This window comes from Mycteria americana, chromosome 2 (assembly GCF_035582795.1).
Source record: "Mycteria americana isolate JAX WOST 10 ecotype Jacksonville Zoo and Gardens chromosome 2, USCA_MyAme_1.0, whole genome shotgun sequence".
NCBI lineage: Eukaryota > Metazoa > Chordata > Aves > Ciconiiformes > Ciconiidae > Mycteria > Mycteria americana.
This window is the reverse complement of record NC_134366.1, coordinates 42,159,222-42,179,741: the sequence shown is the minus strand read 5'-3', so window position 1 is coordinate 42,179,741 and position 20,520 is coordinate 42,159,222. Positions and strand designations below refer to the sequence as shown.

At 36.7% G+C, this 20,520-nt stretch overlaps 1 protein-coding gene across 1 annotated transcript in view; it reads left to right on the top strand.

The window, feature by feature from the left end:
• The window catches only part of LOC142405550 (zinc finger protein 385D), a 166,538-nt gene that overhangs the window by 60,022 nt on the left and 85,996 nt on the right, over positions 1-20,520 (top strand). The window contains exon 3 of the mRNA XM_075493140.1: positions 10,012-10,122. Within this exon, the coding sequence (XP_075349255.1) occupies positions 10,012-10,122 (111 nt within the window). The remainder of the gene's footprint in view (positions 1-10,011; positions 10,123-20,520) is intronic.

Sequence of the window (20,520 nt, the reverse complement as noted above, 5' to 3'; positions counted from 1 at the left end):
AGGAAGTAAGCAGGTTAATGACTTCTCCTATGGACCATAATCTATGAGCCAAGCAAAGTTAAAATATTTTTCGCATGCAAGGAGATATAATGCTCTTAGTGATCTGTATGAGGGCTATGAATATAGCTGTGCACATTATTTACCCTCACACTTAACCATTACCTGTTATAAGGGTATATTCAGCTGCGTGTGCCAACTGTAGCACCTCAGTTCCCATATGTGAAGAGTCTGGGTAACGTTATTTTTCTGTGTTGACTGCTGGTGATGAAATTAATTTAAATCAAATTGTCTTGAATCTCAAGACGTGAGACAATATGATGACAGTTGGTCACATAGTTTTATATCCTTTAATTTTCTTAAGAAGGACAGTAGAACATTTATTCTGCAAGAAGGGAGTGGAGATGTTTTATGTGCTTTTTTCCAGTGCTTACCTAAAAAAAAAAAAAAAAAAAAAAAAAAGAAAAAGAAAAAAAGCACCTGTGGTCAGATAATTATACCAGCAAGTGTCTTACACTCGCACCTAAAGTGAAATGCTTCTACCAGATTTTGAAGACAGACAGACATCCATTTAAGAACCGGGAGAGAAATTCAATAATTTTCTAATTACTCTCTTGTAAAGGGTTGTCAGAGACCTAGTGGCTAAACAAGCAGAGCAGCTTTGGCAAATGTTTCAACTGAAATGTTGAAGTGTTTTACTCTTGAAACAGTTATAAAATGAGAATCTGAAAAATTTCTGTCTCTCCAAGATTCAACTGCTGTATTTTAGCCTTTGCTTCATGAAAATATTTGCTCACTCACACCCCCTCCCCAAACATGGGATAAAAATATTCTGTCCCCACAACATTTTTTTCCTTTCATGGTGCCAAGGTATGGATTAAATGATGTCTTGGGGTCCCTTTTAGTCTCTGATTCTCTGGTTCTACAAGTATGGCTTAAGAATTGTAACTTCTTCCACTGTTAAATCGTAACTCACTAAGACAGATTTTGAAATGTGTTGAAATGCTATAAAAGTATAGATTTGATAGAGTATTTTAATAATGTCTGAAGCATCCCTTGGACTTTTTCAGGCAAGAATGTATATTTTTAAACATTCTAATTATACTCTACACCTTAGTTCGTAATGGTTTCTTTGCAATCACCAGAATAAAAATGGTAAATAAGAAGAATTTTTTAAATAGACTAAAAAAGCATAGCAGCATGATCAGGAAGGCTGCATTGCAGAATTATTTTCCCACACCTTGAACATATATACACACAATCAGTTCTCTGAAAAATATGTAGTAGTTTGCAGGGACCACTTTGGACTCTCGTACTTGTGAGCAATTCACTTGTAAGAGTGAATCAAGTGCCTCTCTGCCAGTTCTCTGTCTGGCACACATCCTGCTTTTATTGTTGTTGTGATTAGAAAGACCCACTATTATTAAATACCAATTATAACATTTGGTCCAGTTTTCTGAAATTCATTCACATATGAATGATGCTATTGGGAATTTGTTGTGTAACCCTCATTATGCCTGCCAACCTTTTGTTCCGAGCTCTTTTCTTAAGCACAAAACATGAAAACGCCCTTAGCTTTTTTTAATGTGTTCTTTTTCTCATGAGCTTATTTTTGCTTTGTTCTTGGTTGAAGCTGAGAAAACAAATGGCTTTGTGAACCTTAGGTTTTTATCTTTATTGGTATCTTTAGAGATATCTTTAGAGAGAGTATAACATTTATCTCTTTTTGTTTCAAGCAATTGTTTTGGGTTTAATCATATTTTTACCATATACCACTGCTCATTGAAGTGAGCAGCTGAAAAGAAACAATCCACCCCTTCTTTCCACACCACTTTGGTAATGCCTACTAGAAGTGGAGTCAGTAATTCTCCCACTTTCAAGGTGGTCTGTTTCATGTTAGTCTGTTCTTATGCTGCAATTGTTGTATTGAGTGTTGTCCACTGGATGATTGAGCAATATGACAAACAGGCCACATTTGGTTGCCTTTCATCTTCTCTCTTTTTGGAGAATCTTTTAGGTCGGGTAGAATTTTGTGTGTCCTTTAGATCAGCACTGGGGAACAATCATGGTTTTGTAATTCGGAAGATTATTATCCATGGTATTCTTGCTCTGTTTGTTGAAGAAACTGGAAATATGTTTTGAATGAGATGGGACTGAAGAAAAAGAAAGGGCCATCCCATTCCAGAAAACTAGTTGAATACCACCCTGGAGAGTTTTTCTGAGAGTTGCAAGGCAAGTCACTTAACCCAAACTTTTCTCAGACAACTTTATGGATTGTGAGTCCAACTTGCAGTTGTAAAGCTGCGTTTAATCTGTGTAGGACCTTCACAGATTAATCTGAAGTCAGGAGCTGTGTTGTGAACAAGTGAAAGGCAATATAATGGTAACTACTATTAGGTATATTAAATTGGGTAACTGGAACTAGTGTACACTTTTATTCTTCATTTCTGAGAAAATACCATCTTTTATCTAACAGAAGTTTTGAAAATAAGTTAATTATACTTGTGAAGTACTCACATCCTGTGTCAATGAAGAATGTAGGAGAGCCAATGAATAGGCTGATAATTCCCGTTGGGAGCGAGGTTTCAGCTTTATACAGTAAATGAGGTCTAGGGCTATTCATTGAACCCGTTGGACAAAACACAACATTGAACAGTTGCTCATTAAGTGAACATTGTCCATCTCCTGAACAGAACAAAGCCAGAATCTTTCAGGAAAAATATGTGAACGTATTTCAAAAATGTAAATTCATAAAGGTGTTAAATTAAGGCTTATAAGCATTTCAGGTTTTTAAGGGCTTGATCTGCAACCTTAATGTTCTTTTAACACTGTGTGTTTCTGTATTTAGCATACGTACACATACGTACACAGATTTGTTCCAGTTTGACAGTCCTTCACATGTTGTTTAGTGTGTTTGATTAGCATAATCACTGTGTGATTATTTCTCACTAGCCTTAGCATATGCAAATTCTTGTCTTTTGACTGACAACCATTATTAGACAATCAGAGTATAAGGATTTGCATAATCTCTATGTGGTTACAGTATTTCTGTGCAATACCACTGTGAATGCAAATCCTTTTACTTTGGCTGGTTTCTGTATATTCAAGCAGTTTGCCAGAAATCCTGCTGCTGCCTCAGCATCTCATTGCCAAGTGGAAAAATCTACAAGAAAAAAATAACAAAAAAGAAAGCAAGAGAGAAATACTAGAGTCACATCAGAAAAGTGACTAGACAACTGCTACAATTAAATAGCTCAATTAAAAAAAAAATCCTTACACTGTTATAAGATTTCAACAAGATAATGAAGAGTTTACTTTGGGAATTCATTCTGAAGTACTATTCACGTTACATAAACCAGTTACATTGTTTGGGAAGTCATTACAGTTTTCTTTTTGATAGATACCACTTTTTTAAAGAAAAGTAATTCTTCTGTAAATATTGGACATTATTGTAGTTGTTGCAGGTATTTTATGTGAATTATTTTATATTTAACTAGGTTGAGTAATATTTCTGTTTTATGTACATGAAAAGCATCAGGTTAGTTCTACCCTGTTTCATTGATAAGAGCAGAAGTGGTAGACACTAAGAAAAGATGTGTAATGCTGAGTTCAATTCACTGCATAATTATTCACCATAATTACTAGGGCAATACTGAATAAATTAGCTGTAAAAGGATAAACCATGCATGGTAGCACATCTAGAACATGTATTTTAACCATTTGACATCATATTGTTGTACTTGCACATGAAACCAAAATATTGTTGAACATTCTTTTTTTGTGTGTTTAATTATGCTTACTAAGCTCTTCCCATCATTCTTTTCGAATTGCATTCTTTGGTTAGTTTATAACATTCTTATTCACAGATTAATGTGATGTTGGAAAAAAACCCTGGTCTGCTAGCCCTAACAATGGGACGTATTTCTTACGGAAATAGAGAGTGTCAAAAATACTTAGGATCAAACCACTGAGCTGTTGTTGAACTATTCCGTTTCTGACCTGGACACCAGTATATTAAGAATGCATCAGGTAGATTGTAAGTTATAAGTCTGACACTTCTGGAAAGCATCAGATCTACTACATGTGCTGCACAGAGGGGGTTTTTGTGTGTGTGGTTTTTTTTTTAACATGCACAGTTAATAAATACTTTCAAGAGGTTTGAGATGGATGTGCACACACAGAAATGATCTGCAGTGTGTGACACCCAGTAGTTCCAATACTTTCTGGAAGTGTTAGACCTGTTGGCACATGCTTTGTCCAGCTTGAACGTGCAGCTGCAGTAGATGCCAAGTATCTCCTGGAGAAGAAGGTACTACCACTCAGCTGAACGGTGCCCATAATGTGGGCACTCTGTACGGGCAATATAAGGCTGAATGTCCAGCACTTCTCCAAAACATCAGAGTTTCTGCATAAGTAATATTATAAGAATGTAATATAATGTAATATAATATAACATAATATTGCTGCATCTGTACAATTGACCAGCATGACTGCAAGGGAAATGATTGTGAATTCTTGATGCTACTGGGATCAGAGAGGAACTGCTCAATTATCAATGGGAAATAGTCAAATTATGCCCTGAGAAAATTTCTGGTTCAAAAAGTCCCCCAGCTATAAATGACAGTGGCTTTACATGATTGAGGAGCTTTCCTATAGCTTTAGTAACTGCTCTTCTGTGTTTCTACTAGTATGTCACAATTATAATGCAGTAGGCAGTTTTATATTTGAACTGTTCGGTGTTAAAACTGCATGCATGATGCAGTTTTAAAAATGGATTAAGTTCACCAGTAAATATAAACTGTGGAGGATATGATAATATTTTGTTCTTTTTCGCTTGGTGAAGCATTGTGTATGTGGTTGGTACAGGATTTACACTCTTTCCCATGCTCTTATTAGTTTCACCATTTCTTGGAACATAAGAGAATGAATGAAAGGAGCCCCCACTGAGTTATCTTTATTTCTTATCAATTTTACAATTAAGATGTTCACATAAGTCTCAACTCATATGTGGAAATATTAATACCTTGCCTGCACGTATAATAATATTACAGTGCACTTGTTTGACTTAATTTTTTTACTTACAATTAAATATGTTTGTAGAAATGCAGACCTAAGGTAAAAAAACATACTCAGAATATCACTCTTTTAATGTTATTTTCATTGTAACATTGCATTGTGTTAGCATCTGGATTTTAAGAAGTTCTGAGGGGTGTTGGTAGCTGTGTCACTGAATTCACTTACCTGTTCGGGTAATGGAGGTCAGTCTTTTGGTGGGTAATTTTTTTGTAAATTACCACTAAAATGGTCTCCAGCAATTTTTCCCGAGAGCTTCAATGATCTGACATGTTTTTCTGCTCACTTCGTATAGGACCATAGTGATTTGAGTCAATCTTTTGCAGCTAATTTCTTTGGCTTTGAGGTAAAAATACTTTCTTACTTATTTGATTGTTTTAGGCCTACCGTATGTTCTGAACAGGCTCTGGGCATCCACATTATCTTCATCCTTTGACCTGGATGCTTTTATTTACAGACATTAATGCAATGCCATTAGTTTTCTGCCAACCTCAAGCATTTGAAATGCTCATGTCATGTCCCTTGGGTTTAATACACAATTAAAAAAATAAAATAAAAATAACTAGTTTATATCCTTTTGTGATTTGAGCCTTTATGGATCAAACTTGCATGCTTTACTTTGTTATTGGTTTGTTGTTGTTTTTGCCTTAGGCATACTCTTATGCCTCTGGGATAAGAAGTCACATTAAAAGGACTAATAAAAATTATATATATTAAAAATTTGTTGAAATTCAGGATGAGCTATGTGTTTGAATTTCAGTTTCAGCATAAAAAAATTCTTCACAAAAAAAAAGAACACTTAGTAATTATTTGTGGAAATTATGTAAAATTTATATTTCCAAAGGATCAAATTTCTCTGTAGGTAAAATTTACCAGCCCAGATTCTGCATTCTGCAGATATTTAGTGAAATTTAATGAGATGGAGACTGCTATGGAAGGCCTTCAAGGATAGCAGCTATGGTGATACTGGAAAAGTTGCCCAGGCAGGTAGGATAAGATGAGATCTCCTGGGTCAAGTTCTTGGTGATTTTGTGGTGGATATTTCATCCAAAAAAGTTCATGCAACAGCCACTCCTTTCATCTGCAGTCCACAAAATAAAGACCTCTTTTGTGCTCTACAGTAAGCACAAGAACAAAGAAGAATGTGGCTAAGGTCATTGGTCTGACAAGGTTGAATTTGAAACAAGCAAGCAAAACCAAATGAGAGCGGTAAGGTCAAAGCTAAGAAAATGGAGTAAGGGGCCGACTTCTGCCATGTCCTTGGTTTAAACCTGGATTTTGCTGAGGTATGGTAAGCCCCTGAAGATCTTGGGACAGGAGTACAGTATTTGATTAAAAAAAAAAAAAAATCATGTTGCCACAAATTTCAGCTTGAATAATTAAAAAATAGACAATATTATTGCTGTGCATTTTATGTATTGAAAACAAAACTTAACTGAATGAAATATGAAAGCTTTCATATTATCTTCATAGGCCAAATTAAGTTACCTTGTGGCTTGCAGTGAACCTTGAGCAATGTGCTATCCCTGGACTGACCATAGGGAAAGTGTGGCACAGCCTGTGCTACATAGTAAAAGATACCTAGTGCTGGATAGTAGAAAAGCAAAAGGTAGTGAACAAGTCAAACACAGGGCAGCTTGCCCTTTTTTGTGTTGTAACTTGCAGTGCAAATAAGTTGGCGAGAGGAAGTAAACCTCTTGCAAACCTTGCTCTCCTACACAGCTTTGACAGCTGATTCATAATCTTTCATGTGAATTGCAAACCTCTCTGTCCTTCACTGTACATGGGAGTAACTTAAATCAGTTGCATCTAAGAAATAAAATAAAAACCCAGTGATTGTAGTATAGCACTAGTAATGAGTAAAAAGCAGATTTAATCAAAGTTTATCATGATAACTTTTATTTTGAAAGCAAAAACCATTTACATAAGTTGAAATACAATTTATATGTGTAATTAGTAACATTCAGTGAGCCAAGAAGTGCTTGGAGATTTTTTTAAGTATCTCACCACTTGCTGATTATCTCAGCTACATGATATTATTTCCCTCTTTATACTTCCCTGCAATCCTTGCTCTCTATTTTCTGGCAATCAGCTGCCTCTCTTTGTTCCTCTGACTCTCAGCAGGGCTCCTCTCTGTCTTCCAGTGTCTGTGAGATCTAAGTGCTTATCATGCTGCACCTCGGTATCCTGTTACCTCTCTCAGATTTCCTGCATAAAACTTCTGGAGACTTATCTGGTGCTTTTGGATGTTTATTTGAAATTTAGGGATTGGTGGTATTTCCCAAATGAAATCTCCAGGAAAAAATAATAATGTCAAATGCCACTCCAGCATTCTGCCCCAACTTTATTAGAATCTGGGGCTAAGTTTTGAAGTTTAATTCTGCTTTGCAGTATCAAAGAGCAGTTGTCAGAGAAGAGATTCTTACTTTGAAGCAGCTTTTCTTAATCAGCTTGGAGGCTATCCAGAACACTTCTTCATTTAGAGCCACAAACACAAATCATCGAGTACACAATAAGGCCGTGTAGCTGTATATCTAGAAGTCTGCATCTTTAGAAAGAGAAAGGGAAGTGTGCAGATGGATTTCTGTATCAGCAGATAAACAAGAGAAAATCTGTGGAGTGATTAGGAAAGAAACTCCACATTTTTCCATGAGACCAAAATAAAATAAAATACAAAATAGACCAACTATTCCACACATTCATGATTTTTCTCAATTCTGAAAAATTATTTGTCTCATTGTCAATCTGTGAGCATCAGTTCCCCCAGAAATCCAACCCCATTTGGAGCTAGAATTCTTACTGTGAAGATGGGTAAATCCAACTTAAAAAGTTAGTTGTTCCATCTTATGAACCATGGTGGTACCTTTCATGTAACGCTTAGAGAGCTTCTTTGCTGGCTTTCTTAACTTATGCCACTTGTGAGATAATTTGAAAGATTTTAACATGTTAACACTGAAGGCTAAACTAATAGTATCTCACAACTGTAGTTAATGTGAAGGCAAACAGTTACACTGCATCAAAGAATGCGCAGTTTCTTGTTACCATGTGCTGACTTATTCATATATCTGAGCTTGAGGTTTCCCTAAGTATTTTAGACCTGCAGTGGTGAAAGGAACTAAATTTCTCCAAACTTCAGCGGCAGTGAAATAGCATCAGTTAAGACCAGGTTATGCTTTAGCGTTGAAAATCACAGGATACAGGTCTATTGGTTCTGCTGGCGTACGAAGTCACCTCTTGGGTAGTAGAGCAGTTGAAAAAAGAAGAGCTGTTACTACTTACTTTCGTATGTGGTGGTGTTCTTTCTGGTCTATACAATAGTATTTTTGGACCATGGGCTTTTTCAAGATCATGTTACTTAGTAAAATTAGTGCCCCTAGCACATGGTTTGATCACCGCAGAAGGTCTTACACAGCGTGCTGTAGTGTTTCAGAGCTTGATATACTCTGACCTTAGCCATCAGTGTTATTTTGGGGTTATGTTACAGTGGCAGCCCTAGTTTCTGGGTGGGATTGGTGTTCTTTTATGCTGGTGGTTGCACAAATGTGTTTGGTTTACATTTCACAAATTTCACTTTCACATCAAATTGAAGAGGATGTTCAAACTGAGCGTTTCTTCCAAACCTTTCTATAAAGCCCTGCCATTTTCCTTGTTCCTTTTTTTTTTACCAATCTGAATTTCTTTTCAACAGGAATTAATTTAATGACCTATTTCATATCTGACACTAAACAGCTTGTCAGGTGATGCAGAATTTCTGTAGTGAGCTGTTCTGGATTCACTGCAATAGAGGCCGTGACTGTCTACCATTACAGCTTCCATGAATAATTGATTACTCTTAGTAAAAGCTCTGATTCTTTATTTATCAAATAACCCTTCGCTAACAGACTAGAAAAAAGTGAATCGTGGGGACATGAGCATAGGAAAAGGGTTTTTTTTTCACAAGACACGTACAAATTATGCTTTGTGAATACTGGTTATCATCAGAGTTAGGCAATTATTTGTATTTGTGTCATCCAACTCTGTGGATTTTTAACAATACAATTTAAAGATAAAAACTATCAGTGGCTTTACCAAGTTGCTGTAAAGCTATTACTAGATTTTAAAAATAGCTGTCAAATGCTTCTTGTGAAAAAGAAATATAAATAGTTTTGATCAACGAATTTGGGGGAGTTGATTTCAATCCTCCACATAAAATCTCTTGAGTAAGTAGCTTTTGTGAAATTCTCTGCCAAGATGGTACATTTTTTTACAGGACCCTGACTTGCAGACACTGCCAGATCAGCGGTCTGGTAGAGGTTAGTTCAGAATAATGCTTTTTGTGAAAGTCGAAGTTCATCCTTAAAGTCAGGTTTATTCAAAATAGTTTCTTCTAAATGGCTGTGAAAATAATCTTTGGAGGATTTGGATTTTTCATAGGTTGTGTAGAAGTTGTTTTACAGAAAAGATCAATTTATTGGTTCCTGGAAAATAATTATTTATTTCATAATACTGAGCCATTGTGTGTTATTCTGCGATTATTTGTATATAATATTCCTTCACATTTCCATTGATCCTTTTCTTAGTAATTTTATTTTTAAAATTCTTGTTTCATTTAGTGAGCTAGCTTTTCTTTGGTATAAAAAACATAAATTGGTGTTTTGATAGGGAAACTTGTTCAGCATTTACAACTTTTAGCTTTCTTCAGCAAAGGGAGATTGGTGCATATAGAATTGAACTAAGCATATGCATTTCAAGATAGCTAATGACACTTTTCTTTGTTCCTTTCTGTATTACCTCTGTAAAACTGCATGAAGAAGGAATATTTATTTTCAAAGAAAAATAATAGTTTCCTGTAGTGTGGGTTATGGTATGGCATGACACAGAATCTCTTTTGGGACTATAGATAACATAGTATACAGTGAAACAGCAAAAGCTTTTCTTTTTCTTTTTCTTGTCTCTTTACAGATGGACCCAATTCAAAAAGCTGTAATAAATCATACATTTGGGGTTCCTCTTCCTCATCGAAGAAAGCAAATCATATCATGCAACATTTGCCAGCTGAGATTTAATTCTGATGTAAGTTGATCATTTTGTATCAGATTAGAAATATGTACTTATCTTCTAGGATGTGCCATAATTTGCATAAATTGAACCTAAATGAAACGTTGTGATTTCAGTTTGTGGCTCAGCAGATGAAAAGGCTGTAGGATGCTTCAAATAAACACAATTATTTGATAGTGTTTATACACCCGGCCAGATTTTCCCTGCGGATATATCCCTGCAAGCTCATCAACTTCAGTTGTGCTGCACAGAGTGTAAATAGGAAAATGGATTGATCCATTACTGCTAATAAGGCTGAAATATTTGCTGGGTCCTAATTCTTCTACCAGTCCTGGTTATGTTTGCCTTCCTTTTCAGCCTGTAAATGTTAGAAGTTATTCAGATATAGTCCTTGTGGATCTACCTTGCTTTTTCTACCCTTACAGCAATATCTCTGTCTAGCCAGAATTGTATTTTAATGTTCCTGTCCTGCCAGTACATGCTTTTTTAAAAAAAAAAGGCAGGTGATTTTTTTTTTCAGCTGGCTCCTAGTGAGAGGCTTACGTCCTCTCACTCCTCCAACAATGAAGTAGAGCAAGCTGAACTGGAGATGGTCTCTAATATACAGAGGAAATCCGTCCCCCGTAATTACCCAAGGAAGCTGTGCTGTGGTGCTCCTTGCCAAGGAGTACCTGTTCTGTCACAGAAAAGCCTCTTAAAATTTAACTCCTTATTTCCTTATCCAGGATCATTGTGTGTGCAGACAAAACCTGACACAGTATAATATATTTTCTTCTGCTATTCTGGTCTCTCCAGGAAGTTTCTTGACATGGGCATTGCTGATGGAAACTTATCTTCCCCCACCAAATATCTTTCATTTACTACCTGTTTTACTAGTTTAAATATGGAAGTTACTTCTGTCAGAATAATAATGTTTGAATTTAGAGTGAGGTCTAACCCAAAAACATCCATGAGGTTCCTTCCTCATGCTAGTCGTATGAAGAAGTGGAATAATTCTTATGTGCTGCTGCTGCTTCTTTGTAGGCAGCTTGTTTATGTACAGTTTGTACCTATTTTTAGTTTATCAGTTATTTATCAAAGCCATGAACTTGTCAAAAACTTAAATTGAACCTTGAAACCTTCTTTTAAGGATTGGCCACGTAGGGATGAAAATAACGCAGCTCTCTTCTTTTCCCTCAGCTTTTTATTCCTGGGAAATAATTTTAACAAGATCTCAGTCACAATTTCCAGACCAGTCAGCATCATGTACTTACTTTCGCTGATGACTCCAGGTTTTCTAGTTCATGGACTCTTATAACATTGACATTGTTCTCAAACAGTGGTGCAAGGAAGGTAACAGGTTCTCTGGAGCTGTCATGTCCCTCACAGATAAAAATAGAAGAGTCAAATTAGGGTCTTCCATTTAGAAGCCAGATGCTAGAATTAGGACTGTGGATACTGAGCCATTCATGGGGAGGGGATGATGGAGACTTCGGGGCCACAGCGGATCTCACTGACTGAGCAGCCCAGCTCATCACTCATAATTTGCAGCTTTGTCTTAGGAAAAAGCATGTCACACTGAATCATACATAGTACATTGCTGTAAGAGACATCAAACACTTCCATGTTACATACCAAAGTGAAACACCTCCTTTCAAAGAGGGTATACCATTTGTTAGTCTACAAAAAGATCCAGACAAAAGGGAGGATGAACATATCATTAAAAAGACTTAGTCATTAGTAGATACACAACTGGGATTGATATATGGAGTGGAAAATTTTCCAGCTGACAGGAGCTAGGCATTTTCCGGAATTAAATGTTTGAAATAAAAATTCTTCTACACAGAAGCAATAAGATATTAGTGGACACTGATACTTCTTACTCAGAGCACTAGAAAGGATTCCAAAGCAGAGAGGGGGAAGAAGCAGTGGCCATTTTCAGAGTCATCTACAGTGCCCAAAAAAAATGGTTTCAGAAGAAATCTATTCATTTATAGTGTTCACAGCAAACTCTTGGAAGAAAAGATGTTAAGCAGATATTTAGTTGTCCCTTCACACCTTCAAGTGATAGAGACTTGAACTCCAATTTGCCAACGCTGTTCACTGGAAGATTGTTCTAATGCTCCCCTCTCTCAACGTTGATCAATATCATTAATCTTATGGAATGGGGAGGCCTTCTTGCTGAGTATCTTTCACTTTTGACTTTTAATGTTCACCTAATTTTTAAAGCAACCCCAGTGTTGCTGATTGATGTAGAGATTATGATCCAAATGCTGCTCAGTGATTAACCTGGGACAATATCTCTCCCCCTTTTCCCTACTACACAGAAGAGATTTGTGGATATCTTCTCATTCCAGTGCATATAGTTATTACTGCTGAAAATCACGAAGTGCTCTGCTGAGGCATTTCAAGAAATAATAAGTGGTCAGAGTTCCACTGCAGTTTAGAAATGCTTTTCTGCAATGTGAGGGGGAATAGGCAGAGCTAAGTTCCTCAGTTGCTTGGGTAATTCTGAATGTCCACCAGTTTTTTAAGCAAAAATGTGCTAAACTAAAGATTTAATGTTGAGACTTAAAGGAAAGATTGCTTTGAAGAAAAAGAGCTATTAGCTATCATTTTTTGATAACTCTACTATATGAATGGCAAGCACACACATTGTAATTTTTTTCTCTTATTATTATGAAAAAGTTTTCATTTACTGAATAGTCCTACCTTTCATTTTCATCATATTTTGTTGAACATGATTTAAAACCATAACAACAATAAATAGCTTTTCTGTTCAGAAACCTAGGGCTTTGTGGCTGTTCTACCAATGTGTCTTTATTTTTAGATGCTGGAGATAGGATTTATCAGAAAGTAATGAATAGAAATTCCATTTACCTACTGCATGACAGTATTATGAAAATGTTTACAATAAAAGTGGTCTGCGAGATTTTTCATTTTTGCAGAGAATACAGAATTTTCTCCCCTTTGATACAGATTTCTTTCAGAGCAGAAGAGCTTTTTTTCTGGTTACATGGTATCAAAATTACATTTCAAAGAAAAATGAGAAAAGGCAGTACAATAGTCTAAAATCGTTTAGCTTCTTTCTAAAGGAGTTATCTATAAATCTTCATGACAGCTGTGTGTTCAGTATTTCTTTTTAAAATAAATCTTCTCATACAAGGGAAGGGAGGAATGAGCAAGTAACCAAAGCCTCTCCATGCTGAGAAAAAACATTAGAACAGCAGAGGTAGGTTCTGTGGAGTCCGTCTCAAGCAGTGAAATTTTTTATTTTTTTCTTTTTTTGCATTGAGAGAGATCTATATATAACATTTACATTCACATTGTGCATTCAATACAGGGCAAAACATTTAAGTATGTGCTTAGCTGCAAGTGTGTGAGTTGCCATTTAGATTTTGGCAGCTGCTGAGAGCTATTGCACCAGTTCAGAAGAACTGTTAAATGCGTGCTTTGTAGTAAACATTAAACATCTGCTAAAAACACCCTGTAAAATGAAGCCCAGCTGACTTCAGTAGGACAACTCATGTGCCTACAGGTAGTTGTGGGAGTAAATTCTCTGCTAACGTGAGCAATGACTAAAAAAAACAAACAAAAACCAAAACAAAACAAAACCCCAAAAAACAAACCAAACAACCCCATGGCTTGGGAAAAAAGAGCTTACTAAATTTTCCTCATTTTTTTGATCAATCCTATTGATCAAAATAGGATCAAATTGACTATTTGATCTTCCTTTGCCCACATTTCTAATTTCATCATTTGATCAAGGTAGTGACAGTGTCTCTTAACAAATCAATTCTTGCAAAGGGATTCTGTCTTTCTCTTCCCTCTCATTTAATGCAGATGGCTGAGTGATAATCCAGCTTTCCTTTAGAGAAAGGTTGGGCAGCGTTTTTATGTACTCACAGGACTTGAATTCCATTATGATACATTGTAAAAATATTTCCAAATATGTTAGCCAGAAATTATTGTTTGACTTAAATAGCAACAGTAGTAATATTCTCTTGAAAATCATGAGCTGAATGCTCATCATGGAGTCCTTATTTGTCAGTTTTTTAACCTTATTTTTCTCCATCTCTATAAAGCAAAGGTACCGCTGAATCGATACATAGTTCAACTGTGTGAAGTTGTCAGGATTCAAAAAGTGCTGTTCTGGTAAAAGAATAGTGAAGGATTTTTTGGAGGATAAGGATGCAATATAGCTCCACAGGATTTTACTATGGTTCTAACTTTCATGGGGAAAGAAGGCCCAGAGGACGTATATCCTACTTAAGTTATGCTTGGTATCCAGAACAAATGATTAAAGTATCAATTTGTAAGCACCTAGGGAATAATAAGGTGATAAGAAACAGCCAATGTGAATTTGTCAAGAACAAATTCATGTCAAACCAATCTAATTTTCTCCTTTGACAGGGTAATTGGTCTAATGGATAATAGGGAATAAATAGATGTGATATATTTTGGCTTTAATAAGGGTTGATACAGTCCTATGTGACAGTCTTGTAAAGTAAGTAGGGGAATATGGTCCAGGTGAAACTGTTAAAAGTTGTTTGCACAACAGATTGAAAAAGCATACTGAGAGTAGTTGCTGATGGTTTCCTGTCAAAACAAAAGATCACTACAAGTCAGGATCTGCAGGAGTCTGTTCCGTGCTTGCTACTACTCTAAATTTTCATTAGCAGTGTGCCTGACAGAATAGAGAGTACATATAGCAGGTTTGTCGATGACACCTAGATGGAGGGTGTCGGGCACTTGATGGAAGGTGGCAAGTTCTGGATTGCAGTCCAAAATTATCTTCACCAGCTGGAGAAAATAGTCTGGAATTCCAACAAGTGCAGTAAATAAAAGCACAAACTATTGTGCTTATACTAGAAGAATTAAACCGCACAAGTAGTAAAATGAGAAATATCTGGCTTAATGGGCAAAAAGGAATTATAGTGAATCACAATCGAGATATACATTAACAATTGCTAATGGGGGAAAAAAAGAAGAACAAAAACACCCAACTAATCCTATGATTTTTTTTTTTCCCCAAGAGTGTTACATTTATCAGTAGACAGGTAAGTATTCCACAGTATTTAAAATTGGCAATGCCTCAGGTGAAGAATTATATACAGCAGTGGTCATCACACTTTAACAAAAGCATAATTAGCTGCAGAATTTAGAAGACATCCACTAGTATGACAAGATGTGAAAAAATTTCACTCGGCTAGGGAAGGTAGAAAGAACTGAATAGATGTACAGTGGAAAAGACAAGGAAAGTATAGTAGGTTTTCAGTATATGAAAGGAGGTTAATAAGAGAACAGTGACCAATTGATCTCTGTGTTCCTTGGGTTTGATAGAAGAATACATTTGATTAATTATTCAGCTTAACTTGATTCAAAAAATTTTTTGTCAGAATATTTGGTGAAACAATTCTAGCTATAATGGTAGTGAAGTTCTGGAAGAAAACACGTAGGGACACTTGTGGGCTCCCTGTTGGCAGAGGGTCTTAACAAATTAGATACCTGTTTCTGAGGATGGTCAGGAAATGCTGAGTGTAGTCCCAGAGCTGAGAGAGAGATTGTACGATGTCCTGCTCAACTAACTTACAAACCTGTTTCTGTGGTTTGGAAGAGCTAATAGGGGTTTCATTTCTTGTCCATGCCAAGTGATGGTCACACCTGGCCTGCGGCCTTTGTTTGCAAAAGGAGAGGAACTTCCAAAAGTTGGTCCATTAAGAACCAGGAAAGGCTGATACAGCTAACTGCTTGAAGTTATTTAGCATTTCACCCTTCTCATTTCAAATCTGTTATTTTTCAACTTTCAGAGATATGCTTAAATGGTATTTGAAGCCATGTGTACTATTTGCCTCAATCGCTGTTCTGTGTGTGGCTCTAACCACATGTTCTTATTCTTTGCCTGTTTTGTTGTGCCTCCAATTGCGGATTAGATTTAGATTTAGATTTAGATTTCCAATTAACCTTCAGATTTAGAACCCTGCTTTGGTATAAAACCAACAATTTCTGCTTGAATTGTAATGCATAGCTTCCTTAATCAGTCACTTGTTGCAGGTATTGCCAGCCATCAAGCACAGTTATCTATTATCTCAGGGAAATTTTACTTCTGGTCTTTCCAAACCAACGCATCTGCGTTCTGTGGAGTCATCAGCCTGATTCTCTAAGGAGATTCTCTTGTGCATTTACAGATGCTTAGCATCCCCTTGAAGTCACTGGTACTCTATGAGGGTATAGTATTAATTGCAGCACTTGTACCTCACCAAGAATAAAACTTCATCCAGAATTAACTTATTTATATATATAAAAAATTATTTTTATATATATGTAATTTATATAGGTATGTAACTCCGTATATATATATATATATGTGCTACTTCTTTCTAATACTGCATCATATTTCCTGTACTATGAAGTTCAGTGTAAGGAGACACAAATGCTGATTTCAATTGTGGAATTGCACATGCCATTCATTTGAGATCAGAATGGGAGTCAGAATGGAAATACACTCATAGGTCGACACTTTTCCAGAGATACTGGTTTATAGCATTCACTGGAAAAAGTAGCAAGTAAGCACAGAAAGTGATTAGTGCAGAGATTTCCATGGAATATCTGGCATTTGTATCGACACATTATGGAAACGCTAAAGAATTGCTAAAAAAATTGTTCAAGATATGTGATTTTTTGGCATTTCAAGGGTCTAATCAAATAGCACAGAATAGTTTGCACTTGCATTGCATACATGACAAATTTGAAAACAACCTAGTATTTTTTTTGCCCAGTTGGATATTGAGTGGAGTCTGTTTTTATAGGCCTAGCCTGCACATTTTAGAAGCATTACCTCCTCTTTCCTAGACCACAGTTTTAAAGACTGCAATATGAATTGCAGTCAGGTCCTTTACAGGTCTGATCTTTCCCATACTAGAGAATTCAAACTTTTTTTTTTTTTTACTGTGTGTTGTAATTTGGAAGAAAATAATCTTTTCTTTTTTATATTTCAATCCTGTCTTCTGTTAGATGTTGTTTCATTCTGAGATGGTTATGAGTAACCCTTTTTCATGTAGGAAATAAGTAACTGAATTTATAAATTACAAAATCCAGAATAGTCTGTTGAACAATAGTCACGAATTTTCACATAACCTGGAGTTTCTTAAAGCATTTCTAAAATGCTTAACAGAAAGTATAAATAATTTCCTTTTGTTGTATAAAGTATTTTTTCCATAATTTTCACCTTCTATGCAGTACTTTTGTGCACCTATACAACCTAGGAGCAGAAATGATTCATATCTGACACAGCACCTTGTTGTTTAGCCTCTGAGTACTTTTGGAGGTGTTGAACTGAGTCCCCTGACTGATAGCCTAAGAATGTGGATATTTCCTTGCCTCTTAAGCATTGCCTACAAACCAAACATTTTGGGTGATCCTCAGTAACTGCTCTAAGTGGTGTCTCTGTCGTCCACAAGCTATGGAGCTCTCTACATGAACTCTTCACTAATCCTTGTACCTATCTCCTTTCTTGTAGTGAAAGTAATCCATTCTGTCTAGAAAATCTGTACTGTTGCAGAACATGGACCAGCCCAGAGGTATCAGGCTCATAGAGGCATGCCTGAGGACGAGATGGCAGTAGGAAGAAGGGAAGTTTTAAGTTACTCATCTTTAAGAAAGCATGCTCTTAATGTCAGCTGGTTACTCAGTCTGTTGCTGGTGGGGAGAGATGGAGTGCCTTGGTGTCCACTGTGTTCATACTACAAGACTTACACTTTCCTCTCAAAGTTCACTCTCCAGCCACATTCAGCAGTAGTAGTGGAAGAGAGACTGTCTAAATCAAGCATTGGAACAGGCTGCCCAGGGAAGTGGTTGAATCACCATCCCTGGAGGTATTTAAAAGATGTGTAAACTTGGCGCTTAGGAACATGGTTTAGTGGTGGACTTGGTAGTGTTAGGTTAACAGCTAGACTCAGTGATCTTAAGGGATCTTCCAACCTAAATGATTCTATTCTATAAAGCCAGGAGAAAGCAAAGTCTAATGCTTCCAGCTACCTAGTCCCTGCACAAGCAAAGGTTATGGAGAAATGTCCAACATCTACGTCAACTGAACATCGGAGTCAGTATAGGAACATGATCCTGGAGAGATTAAAACATTCAGCTTAGCAGCAGCTGTTGCTGTGTTAGGACTTAAAGATTATGTAAAACTTAGACTTTTTTATTCACCTTTGTCAACTCTTGCTTCCTATGCTCCTCCTACCAGGTTATTTCATTTTCAAAGCACTCACTTTTTTTGATAAAACAAGTCACAGAATCACAGAATCACAGAATCGTATAGGTTGGAAAAGACCTTTAAGATCATCGAGTCCAACCGTAAACCTAACACTGCCAAGACCACCACTACACCATGTCCCTAAGCACCTCATCCAAACGTCTTTTAAATACCTCCAGGGATGGCGACTCAACCACTTCCCTGGGCAGCCTGTTCCAATGCTTGATAACCCTCTCGGTGAAGTAAAATTTCCTAATGTCCAGTCTAAACCTCCCCTGGTGCAACTTGAGGCCATTTCCTCTTGTCCTATCACTTCATACCTGGGAGAAGAGACCAACCCCCACCTCTCTACAGCCTCCTTTCAGGTAGTTGTAGAGAGCGATCAGGTCTCCCCTCAGCCTCCTTTTCTCCAGGCTAAACAACCCCAGTTCCCTCAGCCACTCCTCATCAGACTTCTGCTCCAGACCCTTCACCAGCCTCGTTGCCGTTCTCTGGACACGCTCCAGCCCCTCAATGTCTCTCTTGTAGTGGGGGCCCAAAACTGAACACAGTATTCGGGGTGCAATTGTACAGAAGCTTTGATATCTCTTGAAAATTACTTGAGTTTGCTAGAAATGATCTGTGAATAGGCAATGGCTCTCTCTGATAGTCCTGTTTATAATTTGCTAAAGATTAATGACTAGTATTCGGACTGTGGAATATGGAGACAAATTGGTTTAAAAGGTTTCTGCTTGTGGCACTGAAGTGAATGGTTGCACTATTTGTCCTTTTGGGGCCAACTTTTAACTTCTGCTACGGCGTGGATGATCCCAGAACTGCAAAGAGCAGAAGAAGAAGGAGAGAAAGACAGAGGTGAGAGTAGTTAATAAGAGAGAACATCTGAAATAAAAGCAGCCTCCCTCCTGTGCTTGAACACATCCATGCTTGTTACTGTCAGAAATTTTCCTTCTCTCAGAACTTATTAAATTAGAATATAAGAATGTACCAGAAAACATGATATTGGGGGGCAGGAAGCAGACCTAAATGGTCTGATAGGCCCTAGATTTTCCAAAATCTGCTTTCAGTGTCAGGAGAGTGCTTAATGTGGATTATCTGTCACTCACTAAGATGAATTCCAGGCAAATTACATATATATTTTCCGTGGGCTTAATGAATTGGGTCCTGTAGCTACATTCTTTGGGTTACAATAGTGTCAGAAAGATTTCGTGCCTGGTGGAGGGTGGGGGAACATGAGATTGAAATTCAAATGCTAAAATTGGGCAAGTAGTGGCTAGCGGGAGTTTCTTTGAAGTCTTTGGCTGGCATCGTGGGAATGAAGACAACGCTTAGTATTTTTGAACTGTATGTTGAAAAATACCATTTTATACACAAAAGAATTGGTATAGACAGGGGAAAATATAGACAGTATAAAAGGTATAGACAGTATAAAAGGGGGGAAAAGGAGTGTCTCTTCCAATTCTCTCATGTTCTGTTCATGGAGAAGACTGCCCATTGCAACTGCCAGGAGAGAAATCTCTGCTTTATCACTTCTCGACATACACTTATTTGTAGTTGAGGCTTTTTTTCCTGTCAGCTTCCTCAGTCAACATGGGAAGTAAATCAGTCAACTCCAATAAACAACTGAAATTTATGAACAACTATGATGGGGACTCTTTACAGAAACCACTTTTCATAAGCGAGTCATCACCTAAAAGGGAAGATAAATTGTAAACTCTTTGCTGTGCAATCTTCATCTAGCTTTGTTTGGTCTGTTGTACCTTCTTCCTTATAGATTTATTTAAAAAATAAGAATTTATACAGTAGAGAATCTGAGATTCTGGATTATTAATAATGGGTGCAGATAACAAATTTCACTATAAAAATGGCAGAATATTGTCACCAATCAGTGACTCCTTTTGGCTCACTTTCTTAGGCACTGATAAGGACATAAAGAAGAACTGGTAAAAGAGGAACAGGAACTTTGACTATGCATCAAAATCTGGTCCACAGAAAGAGCGCATAGTGAAGAAAATGTGCAGTTTTGTGTGATGTAGAAAGATCTCGATCAAAATGAGTTAAATGATGTAAATTGTATTTTTTCTCAAAAAAAAATTCCTAATTTCTTCTGAAACTGCATTAAAAGTAAACTTGCTCTTTTACTTGGCTTTGGTTGATTATACTCTATTCCAACAGCCATAAAA